Consider the following 15,008-nt stretch of genomic DNA (forward strand, 5'->3'; position numbering starts at 1 on the left):
CAGTAACAGAGGAAAGAGCCTAACTTGAAAAAGTCAAACTTCTAGTTAAGATGGTGACGTAGGCAGACATGGCACAAGCACATCAAAATTACAACTAAAACGTAGAACCACCATTACTCAGAAGCATCAGAAATCGAGTTGAATGGAAGTCTGACAATTATGGAATTGAAGAAACCACACCCATCCACACTGGTAGGAGGAGTGCAGAAGCAGAGAGGCCTGGCCCCACACCCATGTGGAAAAAAATTCGGAAGGGTATCTTGGGAGTGAGGAGTCCCAGCCCCACATCAGGCCCCCCAGCACAGGATTCCAGTGCCAGGAAGGTAAGTCCCCACAACTTCTGGATGCAAAAACCATGGGGACTGAATTGGTGGAGGAGGCTGCTGGAGCCCTAAGCAGTTCCTCTTGGGGAACCCACACATGGACTCACCTTCTCAGACTCACTCCCTCTGAGCTCCAGCATCGGGGTGGCAGTTTGAAGGGCACCAGTGGTATGTGGGGAGAGACTGAAGTGTCTGGCATCAAGGTGAGCAGAGGCCATTGTCCCTTTGCTGAGCCCTCCCCCATAGAGCCAGTAGGCTGGTGCTATATCTGAGACTCCATCAACCTGGCTAACACTGTGTGACCCAACTTGGAGATCCCCAGAGGCTCAACCCACCCAAGCTGCTTTTCTGTAAGAATGGTCGGTCTTGGCTCCTAAATCCGATCACACAAGCAACAGCTAGCTTCAGTGAGCCCTAGCAGCAGCCAGATCACATTCACAGCTTGGCCTCATCCGAGAATCTCCAAGCCCAGCACAAGTAGCAGCCACCTCAGACTGCTTCATAGCCCAGCAATGTGGCCCCGGGAAAACCACAGGTAGGGACTTACCTTGGCCTGCACCACCTGGGAAACCCCAGGACCACTTTCTCTTGGGAAACCCCAAGAAGTGGACAACTACAGACCACATCAGAGCACCACCACGCTGCCCCTGCACAGCTGACCCTCCACAGGGGGCAGAAGTTGGTGCACAGTGGTCACAGCCAGGCCTTACAGCTGACTGGCCTGGGCAAATCCCTCCTCTTGACCTGCCAACAGCAACCAAGGCTCAACTACAAGAGGAGGGTGTACTCAGCCCACTCAAAGGGCGCACCTCGAGTACCCAGCTTGGGTGATAGGGGGGGCTGTGCCACTGGACCCCACAGGACACCTACTACATGAGGTCACACAATCAAGACATGGAATCAAAGCAGCTCTACCTAATACATAGAAACAAATACAGGGAGGCTGCCAAAACCAGGAGACAAAGAAACATGGCCCAAATGAAAGAACAGATCAAAACTCCAAAAAAGAGCTAAATGAAATGGAGATAAGCAATCTATCAGATGCAGAGTTCAAAACACTGGTCATAAGGATGCTCAAGGAACTTAGTGAGGATCTCAGCAGCATCAAAAGGATCCAGTCAGAAATGAAGGATACACTAATGGAAACAAAGAACAATTCACAGGGAAACAAAAGTAGAATGAATGAAGCCAAGAACCAAATCGGTGATTTGGAACATAGGGAAGCAAAAAACAACCATGCAGAACAACAAGAAGAAAAAAGGATCCAACAAAATGAGGATAGTATAAACAGCCTCTGGGACAACCTTAAGTGGTCCAACATTCACCTCAGAGGAGTGCCAGAAGGAGAAAAGAAAGAGTAAGAAATTGGAAATCTATCTGAAAAAATAGTGAAAGAAAACTTCCCTAATTTGATGAAAGAAATAGACATGCAAGTCCAGGAAGCACAGAGTCCCAATTATGATGGATGCAAAGAGGCCCACTCCAAGACACATGATAATTAAAAGGCCAAAGGTTAAAGATAAGAGAGGCTCTTAAAAGCAAGAGAAGTTAGTTACCAGAAGGTTGCCAGGTGGAGGGGGGAGGGGGGAAATGGGTGAAGAGGTGAGGGAATTAAGAAGTACAAATAGGCAGTTACAGAATAGCCATGGGGATGTAAAGTACAGTGTGGGAAATGGAGTAGCCAAAGAAAGAATTTATACACATGACTCATGGACATGAACAATGATAGAGGGATTGCCTGAGGGAGTAGGGGGCACTGGGTGGAGGTGGGCAAAGGGGGAAAAATCGGGACAACTGTAATAGCATAACCGATAAAATATAATTTAAAAAAGAAAGGTCAAAATAATTAGCAGCACTGTCTTTATTTTTATGCATTTAGGGGAGCCAGGTAAGCTGGCTGGCTGAAGGGAGGGGATGTGGTTAGCTCTGTAAACTTTAGCCAAAGACATTAACACCTCTTTAAAATAGAACAATGTTTTCCTTCCTGAGTGGAGGTAAGTAATCTGGTTTGGGGGTTTTTGGATGGCGTCTCTACTTGATCATTGCTTACTAATCTATGAGATTATTAAAAACTATTATGAGATGCACAGACCATACAAACCATATGCCTTGCTTCTGACTACCTCCAATCACCCGTGGTAGAGCCTGGGGAACGTATACCCTCTCTGGACAACCCAGGAGTCACAGACTGTGCAAACCCCCTGGGACTAAATTCTGAAAAAGTGTTATCTTTTTTACAATTGTGTTTGCCAGGAATTATCAGGATTGCAACAGAGTTTAATTAACTCAAGGAGAAATGTTCATTAAGCTTTAGGGGAGGGGTCTGCAAGCTTAAATGGTCAGAGAGTAAATGTTTAAGCTTTAAGGGGCCATAGGGTGTCTGCCATAACTACTCAACTCTGCACAGCAGTCCTAAAACAGTCAGATCGCATGCAACCAAGTGTAGCTGCAGTCCAATAAAACTTTATTTACAACAAAAAAAACTGCAGCAGGCTGCATTGGCCTGTGGGCTACAACTTGCCAATCTGTGCTCTGAAGTGATGCTGTTCAAACACTATCTGTATATCAGAAGCACCGGTGGAACTAGTTAGAAAGGAAGGAGCCTAGGCCCCAGCCCACCGCTACAGAATCAGAATCTCTGGGGATGGGACCTGGACATTACCAATTTACAAGGTCCACAAGTGACACGTGAGCCACACTTTAAAGTCACTGTGGTATGTGAGATGGCCCAACTGTCCTAGATGTGGGCCAGCACTTCCTGCACTCTCTGGCAGTAGAAAGACGGTTGTTTTGTCTTTCTCTGACCTTTCTAATGGAAGAGCACATGAGTAAACCACTATTTTTTTTTTACTTCCAACCCTGAGAAAGCACAAAATAATTCTGCTCAGGTGAAATTAACATGAATTTAAAGGAAAATCTTCAACTTAAAGTAACAAGATTCCCCAACCAAAAACCTCCCTGAAATCCTTTTGACTACCAAATTAGTAGACAAGATTTTTAACCAAAGACAGGGCTAAACCTTAAGGAATAGTTTACTGTGTGCTCTCTTTCCCCAAAAATGACTCCAGCAAAGGCCTGCCCTGGGTTGCCTGGAATCCCACTATTAGCAAGTCACTGCTTTGTGTCTAGAGGTCTTTGCTTCAACAGAACCTTATTAAAACAGAAAGTATAAAATCTCTATGGGCCTCTGGAAGCTGCTCCCAACTTTATCAATAGAAAAATAAATTATACAGCCAAGTTCAGTAAGTGTTGCTTTTTTTTTTATTTGGTTGTTTGTCTGTTTTAATTGCCAGAAATCAATCACCTGATCAGTCAGACAAAAAGAGATGTTCAGGCTGCGAAACTGTTCCGCCTCCTCTTCAGCTTTCCACATTTTCCTAGGAAGGACAATGAGTATCCAGCAGTCAAAGAGGTGGTCATCGGGAACTTCCTAAGGAAACCAGGGATGAGCTACAGGTACCCACAGGGAATGCAGCTCCCCCTAGGGCTTCTGCTGACCCTGGCAATGAAGGGGAGTGCTCTAGGAGAGCAGAGGCCCCAGTGATGACTAACACATGGGCCTAGAGTGCCTGCTCTAGTTCTCACCACAGCAGACAACACTGATTGTTTCTTGTCAGACAACAAATACTCAGATGATTCTGAACTGCCTCAACACACGCCCGAAGATGTTAGGCGAAGGAGACCCAGGAATTTACCAGGTAACAGGGCGAAGCCAGGCTGAGACTAGAACTCAACCACAAATACACTTTACAGGTGTGTAGGCACTGGAAGTTCGCTTCATATAGTTAGCAGTCAGCACGTTAGGCGGCACGACTCTGGAGTCCAATGTCCACAGGCCAAGCTTCTGAATGCTCATGGCAAAAACCATCCTGGCCTTTCTAGAAAAGTAGGGAGGTGTGTTTTCCTGCTTGGTTTCCAACTTACAGGAAGAATCATGAATTGGAGTCCCAGGTATTAGTCCCAGGCATCAGTAGCAAATGCCTCCCAAAGCCAGGGGCCCCGACATACTTACCCATCCTCCCTGGGCCTGGACGAACTCCCGGATGGCACCATTCCCATTGATCATATTTGTTATGGGGGTCACCACCTGTCTTGCCATTTGAGGAGCCATGCGGGCCACACATTCAAGGAGTTTCACTGACACTGCCAAAAAGGCTCTCTCATAAGCTAAGGTAGTATCCTGAGCACACCAGGCCTTGCTGAGAGCGTTTACTGTGTCCTGAAGCGCAGCTTCTACCTGGGGAGAGACACAGGCCAGGATCAATGGAATATCACTAGAAAGTGCAGGATGCTGCAGGCACAGGAACCCAGGAAAGCAAGTGTTTCCCAGAGAGCGGCCAGTGTACCACTGGTTGTGGCTAGGTGACCTTAGGGAGTAAATGGATCGACTTTTCTCACTTTCGTTTTGGATTGACTGTAATGGCTATGAGAAAAACCAGAGGCAGACCCATGATTTCAGATAGTATTGCCTAGGATGAACCAAATGATTGAAAGAGAAACGAAATGACTGAGAGAAAATTACGAAGTACATCATAATACAACTGATCAAACTGTGCAGGTATTGCTTGAATGACTGAAGTCTGGGAATCTCTAAAGTAAAAAAAACAAAAAAAAAACCCCACAAGATTTGCTTTTCCTTTGTCCTTCCCAAAAAAATTTGGTTCAGAAGCCATTAGGTAGGGCCAAGCAAGACCTTACTGCAGTGTAGTGTAGGGACAACCCACGGTGGTCAGAGCAGAGTGCCAGAGCCCACACAAGCTGAGAAGGGCATCCAAGGAAGGGTACCTAGATCTTCGTACCCAAATATGGTTTCCCATTCAAAGAAACCAGACCTCCCTGGAGGATGGCTGATTTCCAGACTGGGAATGCAAAACACAGGTCTCCTGTTACAAATTAAGGAAGTACCCAGAGAATGACAGGGACATGCCAAAAAGGCACAGTCCAGATTGAAAGAACTCCCACTGGCCAAAGCTGGGGCAATGTAAGCATTCAAATAAATCAGGAGAGTAGCTCTGGCTGGTGTGGCTCAGCGGACTGAGTGTCAGCCTGCGAACCAAAGGGTTGTCTGTTCTATTCCCAGGCAGGGCACGTGCCTCAGTTGCAGGCCATAGTTTCCAGTAGGGGGCGTTGTGAGAGGCAACCACACATTAATGATTCTCTCCCTCTCTTTCTCCTTCCCTTCCCCTGTCTAAAAATAAATAAAGTCTTTTAAAAAACAATGATAGTAACACATTATAGCGCATTGAATAAGGTAGGAACTCATGAGTCTATGCTGATGTATAAAATAAATGGATTGAAATTGTGATGAGCTATGGGATATTTACACGGTTCCAAAGTCCCTCCCTACTAAACACGGTTCCAAAGTCCCTCCCTACTAAACACGTGATTACAAAAGTGAAAAGAGTAAGCTTACAGTGGAGGAGGCTTGCAGACTCCATTTTAGTGATTGAAGTCACCACCAGCAATGGGAAAAACTGAAATGAGTGCCACTTGGCGGAACGAGAATGACCCAGTGACACTTCTGTGATTTTCCTACCAAAGCTGTATCTCCTGAATCTATTTATGAGAAAATACCAAACACACCCAAGTTAAGGGGCATTCTACAAAATAACTGAAGTGTATAATCTTCAAGCATCACAGCCATGAAAATCAATGAAAGACTAAGGAATTACTCCAGATTAGAGGAGACTCAAAGGGCATAACTTACTGCAACATCTGATTCTCACCTGTGTCTTTTTGCTGTAAATGACATCATTGGAACAACTGGCAAAAGTGAATGGGATTTTAGGATGGGATGAAAATGTATCCTTGATAATTAATTTCCTGGTTTTGATGGTTAGATTGTGGTTACATAACAGAATGCCCTTCCTTCAAGGAAATATAACAGGATTATGGGGGTGATGAAATATCATGTTTGCTACTTACTATCATATGATTCAAGTGGGAAATTCTTTGTACAATACACGTAGCTTTTCTGTGAGTTTGAGGCTGTTTCAAGAAAAATTTCTAATTTAAAAAATGAAAAGTACATTCAGCTCTCAGCTACCTAGGAAAAGCGCCCGTGCAAGCAGTCAGGTGTAATACAGCTAGTTCTGCCAGAGTGGTGAGTAGGCACACCACCCAAGCCGTGTGAAGCAGGAAGAATAAAGCACAATGGTTCTGGGATCAGTTCCTAACATCCATACTTATTGTGTAGGGATGCAAAGTACAGCATAGAAAATATAGTCAATAACATTGTAATAACTATGTACAGTACCAGATGGGTACTGGAAATAATGGGGGGGGGGCAGGGGAAGGAAGGGAACATTTTGGAAAGTATATGGTTTTCTAACCACTATGCTATACACCGAAAGCATTACAAAATAATACTGAATGTGAACTGTAATGGAAAAATAAATTTAAAAACAAAAAAGGAAAAAAAAAATACTGTGTAACCTAATTACTTATTTCCCCAGTTCTTAGTTTCCTTCCCTGCTTCAATGTCTATGAAGTCAGGAAATACTTGCTGAGAGCCTATTATGTATTAGGCACTGTTCTAATTGTGTGACCACAGTGGTGAGCAAAACGGGCTAGATGTTTGCTCCCATGGCGTTATCTGAAGACGGGAGAGGTCGTGCTACGGGTAACAGTTTCTCTAGTCCCTCAGAGAGCAGAGCAGGGATCAAATCAGATAATAACTGTAAAGCGTTTAGAATATCTCCTGGCACATGGTAAGTGAAAAATTATCACTTACCGTTGTTGATATCAATGAGTAACATCTTCTAGAACATTGTCTGTGGTCTTCATATCACATACAGAGTCCCAGTGCCACTGCTAGTAACCAGCGTCCTGTTGAAGGGCCAGATGTGCCCAGTGGCCTGTACCTCATCCCTCATTGCACCAAACTTGTCAACTGCCTATCCTTCCTGTACATAATGTCACTGCTGAACCATGGGTGGGGGGATGTGCCCACGTCCAGAAGAACAGGGATTAAAACAGGTGCATAAAATAGTAAAGTGCTATAGGTATGTTCTGTGCCACCAAGCACAGCTTGGACAAAAAACAAATAGAAGCAATGTGAACAGTGTCCAGCCTACACCAAAAGCTTTCCACCTCGGTACCACTAAGGTCTTGCTGAAGTCCTAAGGAAGGGGCAATTGGAGAATTCCTGCCACATCTCCTTGAGTAAAAGTCAGTCCCCAAATCTTTCACAGAACATTTTGGGTCACACTCCTATGGGAGTAGTAAGAAAAGGGTATCTGAAATAGTTAGACACAACAAGCAGTAAATAGAAAGTAGTAGAAACTTGACCTGTCCCCGAGTGGTTTCTTTGATGACACTTCTAACAGAAGTTTCCAGTTCTTCATTGAACTGGTCCCCCAACATCCGAAGGCGACCAGCAATGATGGCCACGTCAAAGGTGCAAGCCTCTCCTAAAACAGAGAGAACACAGTCCCAATTGTCACAACGTTTGAAGGGAAGGCAAGTCCCAGGAATCTGGGCATTGGAGGAAGTTCTGTAGGCATGTAAACGATTTTGGCCTCCCTCCCTCCTGAGAACATCTTCAATGTTCTATCAAAGCCAGCAGTCAGAAAAACTCCCTTCAGAGTCTCTTTCCCTTCCATAGAGACTCCAGGTATTGCTGAACGCTTCGAGTTTTCCTTCTGAAACTTCAATGGAAATCAGAGACCATACTCAGATTCTCCTACCAACCTGCAATGACCACCTCGGCCAGGAGCCTTACCTGAATCCACCTCATCGACACAACACAGGCTCCGGGTGGCAGCAGCCTGCAAAGGTATGCCTAAGAAGTCCGAGAGAAGAAAGTCCACAATGCATTCCGTTTGCTCCTCAAAAGTCCGGGGCGTCTTCATTTTAGACATCTGCTGCCAAGTTTGGCTTTTCCGTCAAACAAGCAATTTGGAGCTCAGCAGGGAGTCAGAGACACTGTAAACCAGCAAAGACGTCAATTTCCCTAACGGGACATAAAATCCAAGAGCCTTCCCAACCACCTTTCTCCAAAAACAGCTGCTCAGGTCTGTGGGTCTGGTCTGAAGCGCATACTCACACAGAAATGGGAAATTTGCTGAAAACTTTCAGTTCCTTGTCTTGAAACCACACCCTAGCCAGCATCTAAGATTAATGAATAACTTTTATAGATAGGTTGCCAATTTAAAACTGAAATAGAGTTGAGGAAGAACCTCTTGGGTAATTTTATTGAGAAACACTCCTTGTGTGGTTCAATTGCGGTGTAACTTCAAGAAGGAAGGGTTTGCAGTTGAATAATAGGCATTCAGGTCCTGGTGATCACAATTATTTGCCATAATAAGTCAATATTCATTGAGTAGCTACACGCAAGGAGCTCCACCTGGCATGACAAATAACACAGAGAAATGACACAGACTCAGTCCCCACCCCCATGGAGCTAACATGTGCTTCAGCATGAATGACAGATATTAAACAACTAATCACATAACTGCTGTGCTTACTGAGCTAGAATGTGTGATGAGTGTGTAAACGGGAAACAAATCCAGGGGGCGAGGACGGCTTCCTTGAAGCAGTAACACCGGAGGTGAGCTGTGGAGGCCGAGTGGGCGTTCTGGAGGCAGAGAGGAGGAGGAAGACCATTCCAAGTGGAGGGAATAGGATATACAAAAGCTGAAAAACTTAAACAGCAATGACACAAACAAACAAAACCTTGGGCATTTGAGGAATTGAAATGCAGATAATACGAAGTATTTCCCCGGGGAATTAAATAAGATAATGTGGAATGACTCAGCAGCATCTGACACACAGTAAATGTTAAATGTCTTCCTTTCAGTCCAAGACCTAATGACCAGGATGCAGAAGATCTGGGATGTACTCTCTAACAGGGTTAATTAGGGTTTTCCTAACAGGCCCGGACTCCACCCCTGTTTTACAAGACATCAGGATTGGACACTCACCCACAATGGCTTCCTTCTTCGTGTAGCTGCACCTGGATGTCGGGTGTGGGGGCCAGAAGCAGCACACAAACATATCAGCTTTTCCAGTGCATTCTGACCTGGTGAATGAGTAAGAGATTCAAGCGTAAATGCTAAGTCAGTTGCTCAGAATGCAATTTCTATTGCGCAAAATAATCAGAGGCCATCTTCTGTTTTCTATTTCATTTTATAAAATCAAATGACTATGAACTGCTTTGGTCTAGGAACAGGACTGGTAGCCAAAGAGCCATTTTCATTTGTCATTATCTGTCACTAGGGTTGAGACATCAGTTACTACTCAGTAGGCTTCACACCTCAAAGGTCAGAAGGTCTCTCAGAGATAATTTTAGGCTAACTGCCTTTCACACTCAGCTAATCATTGACAATCTAAGGGTTCCAACAAATACATTGACATAATCCCAAAATAATACACAAAAGCAAAAAACCTCTATAAGACACCATCCAACTAGTATAAAATAGCCTGCCCAAGGGAGGTGGCAGAACAGAAATTTAAAACCAAGTCTGTCCTACCTCCAACAGTAAACCTTTCCACAGTAATAAACCACCTTCCTCATTTCACCACTGGCGTCCTTATGGACAAAGCCACCTGCCGTCGCTGGTCTTGCACGATCAGTATTGTAAGGCCACAGATGCCGAGTGTGCGCTCTCCCAGGCGCTGTGGAGCCCATTTTCCTTCTTTGTCTATTTTTCTTTGGGCCTCCCAAACCATCCCCACTGGCCCGCATCCCCTTCACTCTTGTTTTTCTGATATTGCACTCCTAATTATTCCTGAAAAACGAGGACAGACTTTTTTCGCTGTCACTTGCTTCTTTTGCCATTCGGGCCACAACAATTTATATCCCTCTCCCAAAGCCTCATCTTTTTGTATCGTTGGCTCAAAGTCCAGGACCTTGGTGTGTGCACCAGGTCTGCATGTGGGTGAGAACCCTCAGGGACAATTCCTCTTAATGTGGAGACCTAGAACTAAGGAAATACTACTGGGTTGGCCAAAAAGTCCAGGTGGTTTTTTCCATAAACTAAAAGACACATTTTTCATTTTCACCAACAGCTCTGTTGATCTGGGTATTTTGAGAATGTCGGCTATCTCCCACGTGGTATAATGTTGATTGTTCTCAATTAATGTCTCAATTTGCTCGCTATCAACTTCCATCAGTCTATCCGACCGTGAAACATTATCCAGTGAGAAAACTCCAGCATGAAACTTCGCAAACTAGTTTTGACACATTCGATCAGTCACAGCACCTTCTCCACACACTGCACAAATCTTTTCTTACCTTTCAGTTGCATTGTTACCTTTCTTGAAACAATAAAGCATAATATGCCAAAAATGTTGCATATTTTCTTCCATGTCCCTATTAAAATGGCTGTACAAAAGTTCACCAATTTTGATGGTTTTTTTAAACGCACACTGATGTGACAGCTGTCGCAATGCAATCTAACAAAATAGTTTTGAAAAGAGTTGAAGACAACGAAGTGCTACTAGCACCATCTTACAGAAAAAAAAAACAAATGTTACTTTTTGGCCAACCCAACAAGTTATTTGTCTCCCCAAACACCCAATATATGAGAAAGGGATAGAAAAAATGTAACACAACTCCCATTCAAAAGGAGTGGGAGGGGAAGAGGGGCATACAACAACACAACTGTGTCAGAAACTATGCAAATGGTCGACTCTGCCGTGTTCCAAAGCTCCAGGGTCATTAAATGTGTTACATTCTATTTACCAACTGAGAGAGACATTCAAGGCCTTTTTTCTCAAAAGTACAATATCACCTACCCTCATAGATTTAAAAAGTAAATACTCAACATCAACATGTCACATCATCAAACCACATATCTGCAGAGGCTAAAACAAGCCCCGAGAGACAAGGAATATTAAATAACTACCTTACATATACATATAAGATAGTTATTTATAATGTGTGGTTTAGTCATTTTGCTTATAAATTAGTAAAACTAGGCTACAGTTAAGAGAAATCAGTTCTCCATTGAGATCATCTTAAAACGACACTTCCAAAAGCAACAGTTTCGTATTGTGCTTATGCCCCTTCCATGACAGAAAATGGACTAAGTACAACAACTTAATCTTCTAAAAACTCCAAAAGCTGGGATTCCTTCAGTAACATTTGTTCAATTGTTGAGCCATACTTAATTTTATTTAGGTCAAACTTTTAATTATAGTCTTTAATTTTTAAAAAAGGCAATCAATTTACTTCATTTCTACACCTACGTCCTGATCCCCTGCAGCACCTCCAATGGGCAGCACTCTGAGCTTCAACTGTATTTAACTGAACAAGTCGAAATACGGAAAAGCAATTCTGAACTGTACTGACCCCGGTATTTCCAGTCCCTGGGGACCCGTGGTCTAGAGATCAACTGTTCCCAGTTGGGGGTCATTTTACCCCCTAGAGCGCCTTTGGCAACATCTGGAAACATTTTTAGTTGTCACAACTGGGGCTTCTATTGGCATCTAGTAGGTAGATGCCAGAGATGCTGCCAACAATCATCCTACAATAAAATCCCCCACAACAAAGAATGATTTTGCCCCCAATATCAACAGTGCCAATTTTGAGAAACCCTAGTCAAGATGGAATTCCATTATTTTCTTCATAGTTGATACAATATAACAAAACACACTTCAAGCACCAATCCCAAAACACCATCAGAATCTGACTACTTAAACCGTTCCTTCAATAAATACTTGAGTAATCACTAGGTGGCAGACATTGCAAAGGAAACAAAGACCATCGCTACCCTTAGAAATTGAACAGTGGGAACAAACAGCTGGCAAAACCCAGGCCCTGACCCCAAATTCGATACTGCCTGTTATCTACTCCTATTAAGAGCCTAGCTGGGAGAAGAAATGGGCGAAAAGTTATTTGGAGGATATGGGGTCTAGCAGTCATGTGAAACCCATTACTAACTTCCCATGGGAAACTTATACATGTCACTCAGTACAAGGTTCTGAGTATATGAAACTACCTGTCAATTTCTTTCACAAGTTAGAATTGGAATGTTCCTTCCTCTCTGATGCCAACTGTGTAACTATCTGTCTCCACTCTGACAATGAACCACTTACACAACTAAATCTGCAGCTCAACTGTATCAGCTGTGCGGGCCCTTACCATGGTGTGTTCCCCATCTCCAGTCCAGCTGGTCCTAACTAGTATTTTCGTCTTTCCTGTTTGGGATTCTCTAGTTATTTCTGCCTTACCATCATTTTATTAAATCTGTTCTTGCACCCTGGATGGTGCAGCTCAGTGGATTGAGAAGGGGCTGCGAACCAAAGGGTCGCTGGTTCAATTCCCAGTCAGGGCACATGCCTGGATTGCAGGCCAGGTCCCCAGTAGGGGGTGCACCAGAGGCAACCACACACTGATATTTCTCTCCCTCTTTTTCTCCCTCCCTTCCCCTCTCTAAACTTAAAAAAATAAATAAAATAATCTAGACTGAAAGGAAAGGCATTGGAGCATGGGGAGACGCAGGGCGGCACAACCACAACCAGAGCGCAAGGCCACAGAACCCCTGTCACCTCACTGTCAGCTTGTTCCCTACACCATCTCTTGTGCTGTAAATGTGAGTTATTAACTCCCCTGTGCCCACTGAGGTAAAAAGGCAGATGCAGGCTTCTGGAACCATTCTAGGCTACTGCAACACCCCTCAATGCCAGGAACCCTGGGAAGGGGTGACAAACTTTGAACGAAGAAAAGGAAGTAAAGGTGCCTGACTGGCGGTGTGGCAGTCACCGGGCAGGAGCAGCAGCGAGAACCCCGTGGTCTGCACAGCCACACATCCCCTGTCCCACGTCGCCCCTCTCCACCGCCCCGCCTCTGGTGACTTCTGTGACTCCATTGAGTGCCAGGACAGCCTCCCCTTCTACTGCCTCTGCCCTGAAGGCCTCATGGGCCTCATTCCCAAAGAGACTGAGAAAGGTCCTTTCCCAAATCCCTGCCACTATGATGAGTCATTGCCAGGTGATCGATGATGACTCACACGCTGGGACGTCTTCACCCAGTATATCTGCAAGTGTCCTCAAGGCTACACAGGCACCTGCTGCGAGGCCATCTGCGCCACACCGCTGGGCATGGAGATCGATGCCACCATCAACTGGCAGATCTCCACCTCACCCGTGCACTTGGGCTTCGTGGGTGTGCAGCCCTGGGCCCCAGAGCTGGCCCGCATGCACCGCACAGGCATTGCCAAGGCCTGGACAGCCAGCAACTACGGTGAGATCCCCAGATCCACGTGAAACTGACGCGCAATATGCAGGTGACGGATGTGGTGACACAGGGCACTAGCTGTGCAGGCACTGCAGAGTACTGAGCACTTTCCAGCTGGCTTACAGCCTCAGTGGGGAAAAGCTCCAGTTCATTCAGGGAGAAGGGGACCCAGGAAACAAGGTATTTATGGGTAATTTGCACAACAATGGCCTGAAGACCAACGTCTTTGACTTCCCTCTAGAGGTGCAGTATGTATGGCTGGTGCCCATCATCAGCCACTGAGGCTGCGCCCTGCACTTTGAGCTCCTTGGCTGTGAGTTGAATGGAGGTGCTGAACCCCTGGGCCAGGACAGTGCCACCCCCAACAGGCAGACCACAGCCTCCACATGTGCAGGACCTGGGGCCTGAGTTCCTTCAGCTGGAGTCCTTCCATGTGGGGCTAGACAGGCAGAGCAAGCTCAATGCCTGGGCTGCTGAGGGCCTCTGCCTCCGAGTGGCTGCAGATCCACTTCGGCTCCCGGAAGCATGTGACCAGCACCCTCACACAGGAGGTCCGAGACTATGGCCACATCCTGCACATGGCAGCCTGCAGGCAGCCCAGTGATGAGGGCATGAATGGGACCCAGTACAGGGAACCGGAGAGAGCAAGGTCTTCCCAGGCACACGGACTGCGACCCCCATGAGGAGAACGTGTTTGAGAAGCCCTCCCTGGCTCACTTTGTATGCACCCTGCCCACAGCCTGGTACCACCGAGTCACCCTGCGTGTGGACTATTGGGCTGTTAGTAGGCTTGCTGAAGTGACCGGGACAGCCGAGGGGCACCTGCCCCTTCCCTGGCCCTCCTGACCTGCTGTGGACCTCCTGCCTCCTCCACCTACCCCCCACTACCAACAACAGTACCCTGGGTGGGGCTTCAGTCACTTCTACCTTCCTCTGTCTCTTCTCACGCCAAACCTCCCACATGCCCCACCTCCTACCAGCCCGTGGTGCCCAGCCCCCATGCTATCCCATTTCCTGAGGCGCTGTGGGAGTTGAGTAAGTCTGGGATGGACAGGGAAGAGCAAAGTCAGGGGAGTGGGTTACCTGCACCTCTACGGATCCCCAATTCTAGCCTGTGTCCTCCACAGGCTACCTCCCACACCCCGTCCCCACGGTCCTGAGGCACCAGGCTGGAGATAATGGTCTCCTGCCTCTCAGCCCTGAGGCTGCCCCCCCACCACAGCTGCCACCTAGACTCAGACACTCCTTCCCCTCACCTCCTCGGAGACCCCACTTGACCCTTGTGCTGCAGCCTAGGAAGACACAGAAGGGCCTGGGGTGGGCCTGTGGAGAGACGGGAGGAGGCAGGGGGGCAGGGGGTCCTGGGTGCTGGCTCTTCGCTGTAGAGCACACTGACAGCTTCCAAAATACATCACTCAAAAAAAGTGACAAGAAAACAGTAACAGTAGTACTGCTAGACACACGTACTAACTGCTCTTGCAGTCTGCAGGAGACCCTCAGTG

General features: G+C 46.1%; 1 protein-coding gene and 1 pseudogene across 7 annotated transcripts; one reads left to right on the forward strand and one right to left on the reverse strand.

Moving 5' to 3' along the window:
- Positions 1-3,462: 3,462 nt before the first annotated feature.
- BCL2L15 (BCL2 like 15) lies at positions 3,463-8,364 on the reverse strand. Of its 7 annotated transcripts, none has more exons than XR_006656819.2 (5): positions 8,047-8,364; positions 7,614-7,735; positions 4,336-4,560; positions 4,019-4,201; positions 3,577-3,700 (listed from the first exon to the last, which is right to left on the reverse strand). XR_006656819.2 is itself a non-coding variant. In XM_045203485.2 (5 exons), the coding sequence occupies exons 1-4, from the start codon at positions 8,183-8,185 to the stop codon at positions 4,054-4,056; spliced, it is 630 nt and encodes a 209-aa protein (XP_045059420.2). In that variant the 5' UTR covers positions 8,186-8,364; the 3' UTR covers positions 3,577-3,700; positions 4,019-4,053. The 7 variants fall into 7 exon arrangements, 5 of the variants coding, with proteins under 5 accessions (XP_053770707.1, XP_045059420.2, XP_045059419.2 ...); XR_011650662.1 differs by having other exon boundaries at positions 3,577-3,753; XM_045203485.2 differs by having other exon boundaries at positions 4,019-4,197.
- A 4,393-nt stretch (positions 8,365-12,757) lies between these two features.
- LOC112313983 (lactadherin pseudogene) lies at positions 12,758-14,541 on the forward strand (annotated as a pseudogene).
- Positions 14,542-15,008: the final 467 nt, after the last annotated feature.

This window comes from Desmodus rotundus, chromosome 12 (genome assembly GCF_022682495.2).
Source record: "Desmodus rotundus isolate HL8 chromosome 12, HLdesRot8A.1, whole genome shotgun sequence".
NCBI classification, from domain to species: Eukaryota; Metazoa; Chordata; class Mammalia; order Chiroptera; family Phyllostomidae; genus Desmodus; species Desmodus rotundus.

Excerpts from the sequence above, each read along its gene's own strand:
- BCL2L15 (XM_053914732.1), bottom strand. The coding sequence starts at position 8,185 with ATGTCTAAAATGAAGACGCCCCGGACTTTTGAGGAGCAAACGGAATGC. Across the intron at positions 4,561-7,613 it reads AAGAAACCACTCGGGGACAG|GTAGAAGCTGCGCTTCAGGA; the intron begins GTCAAGTTTCTA and ends GTCTCTCCCCAG. Across the intron at positions 3,754-4,335 it reads TCCAGGCCCAGGGAGGATGG|GAAGTTCCCGATGACCACCT; the intron begins GTAAGTATGTCG and ends TGGTTTCCTTAG.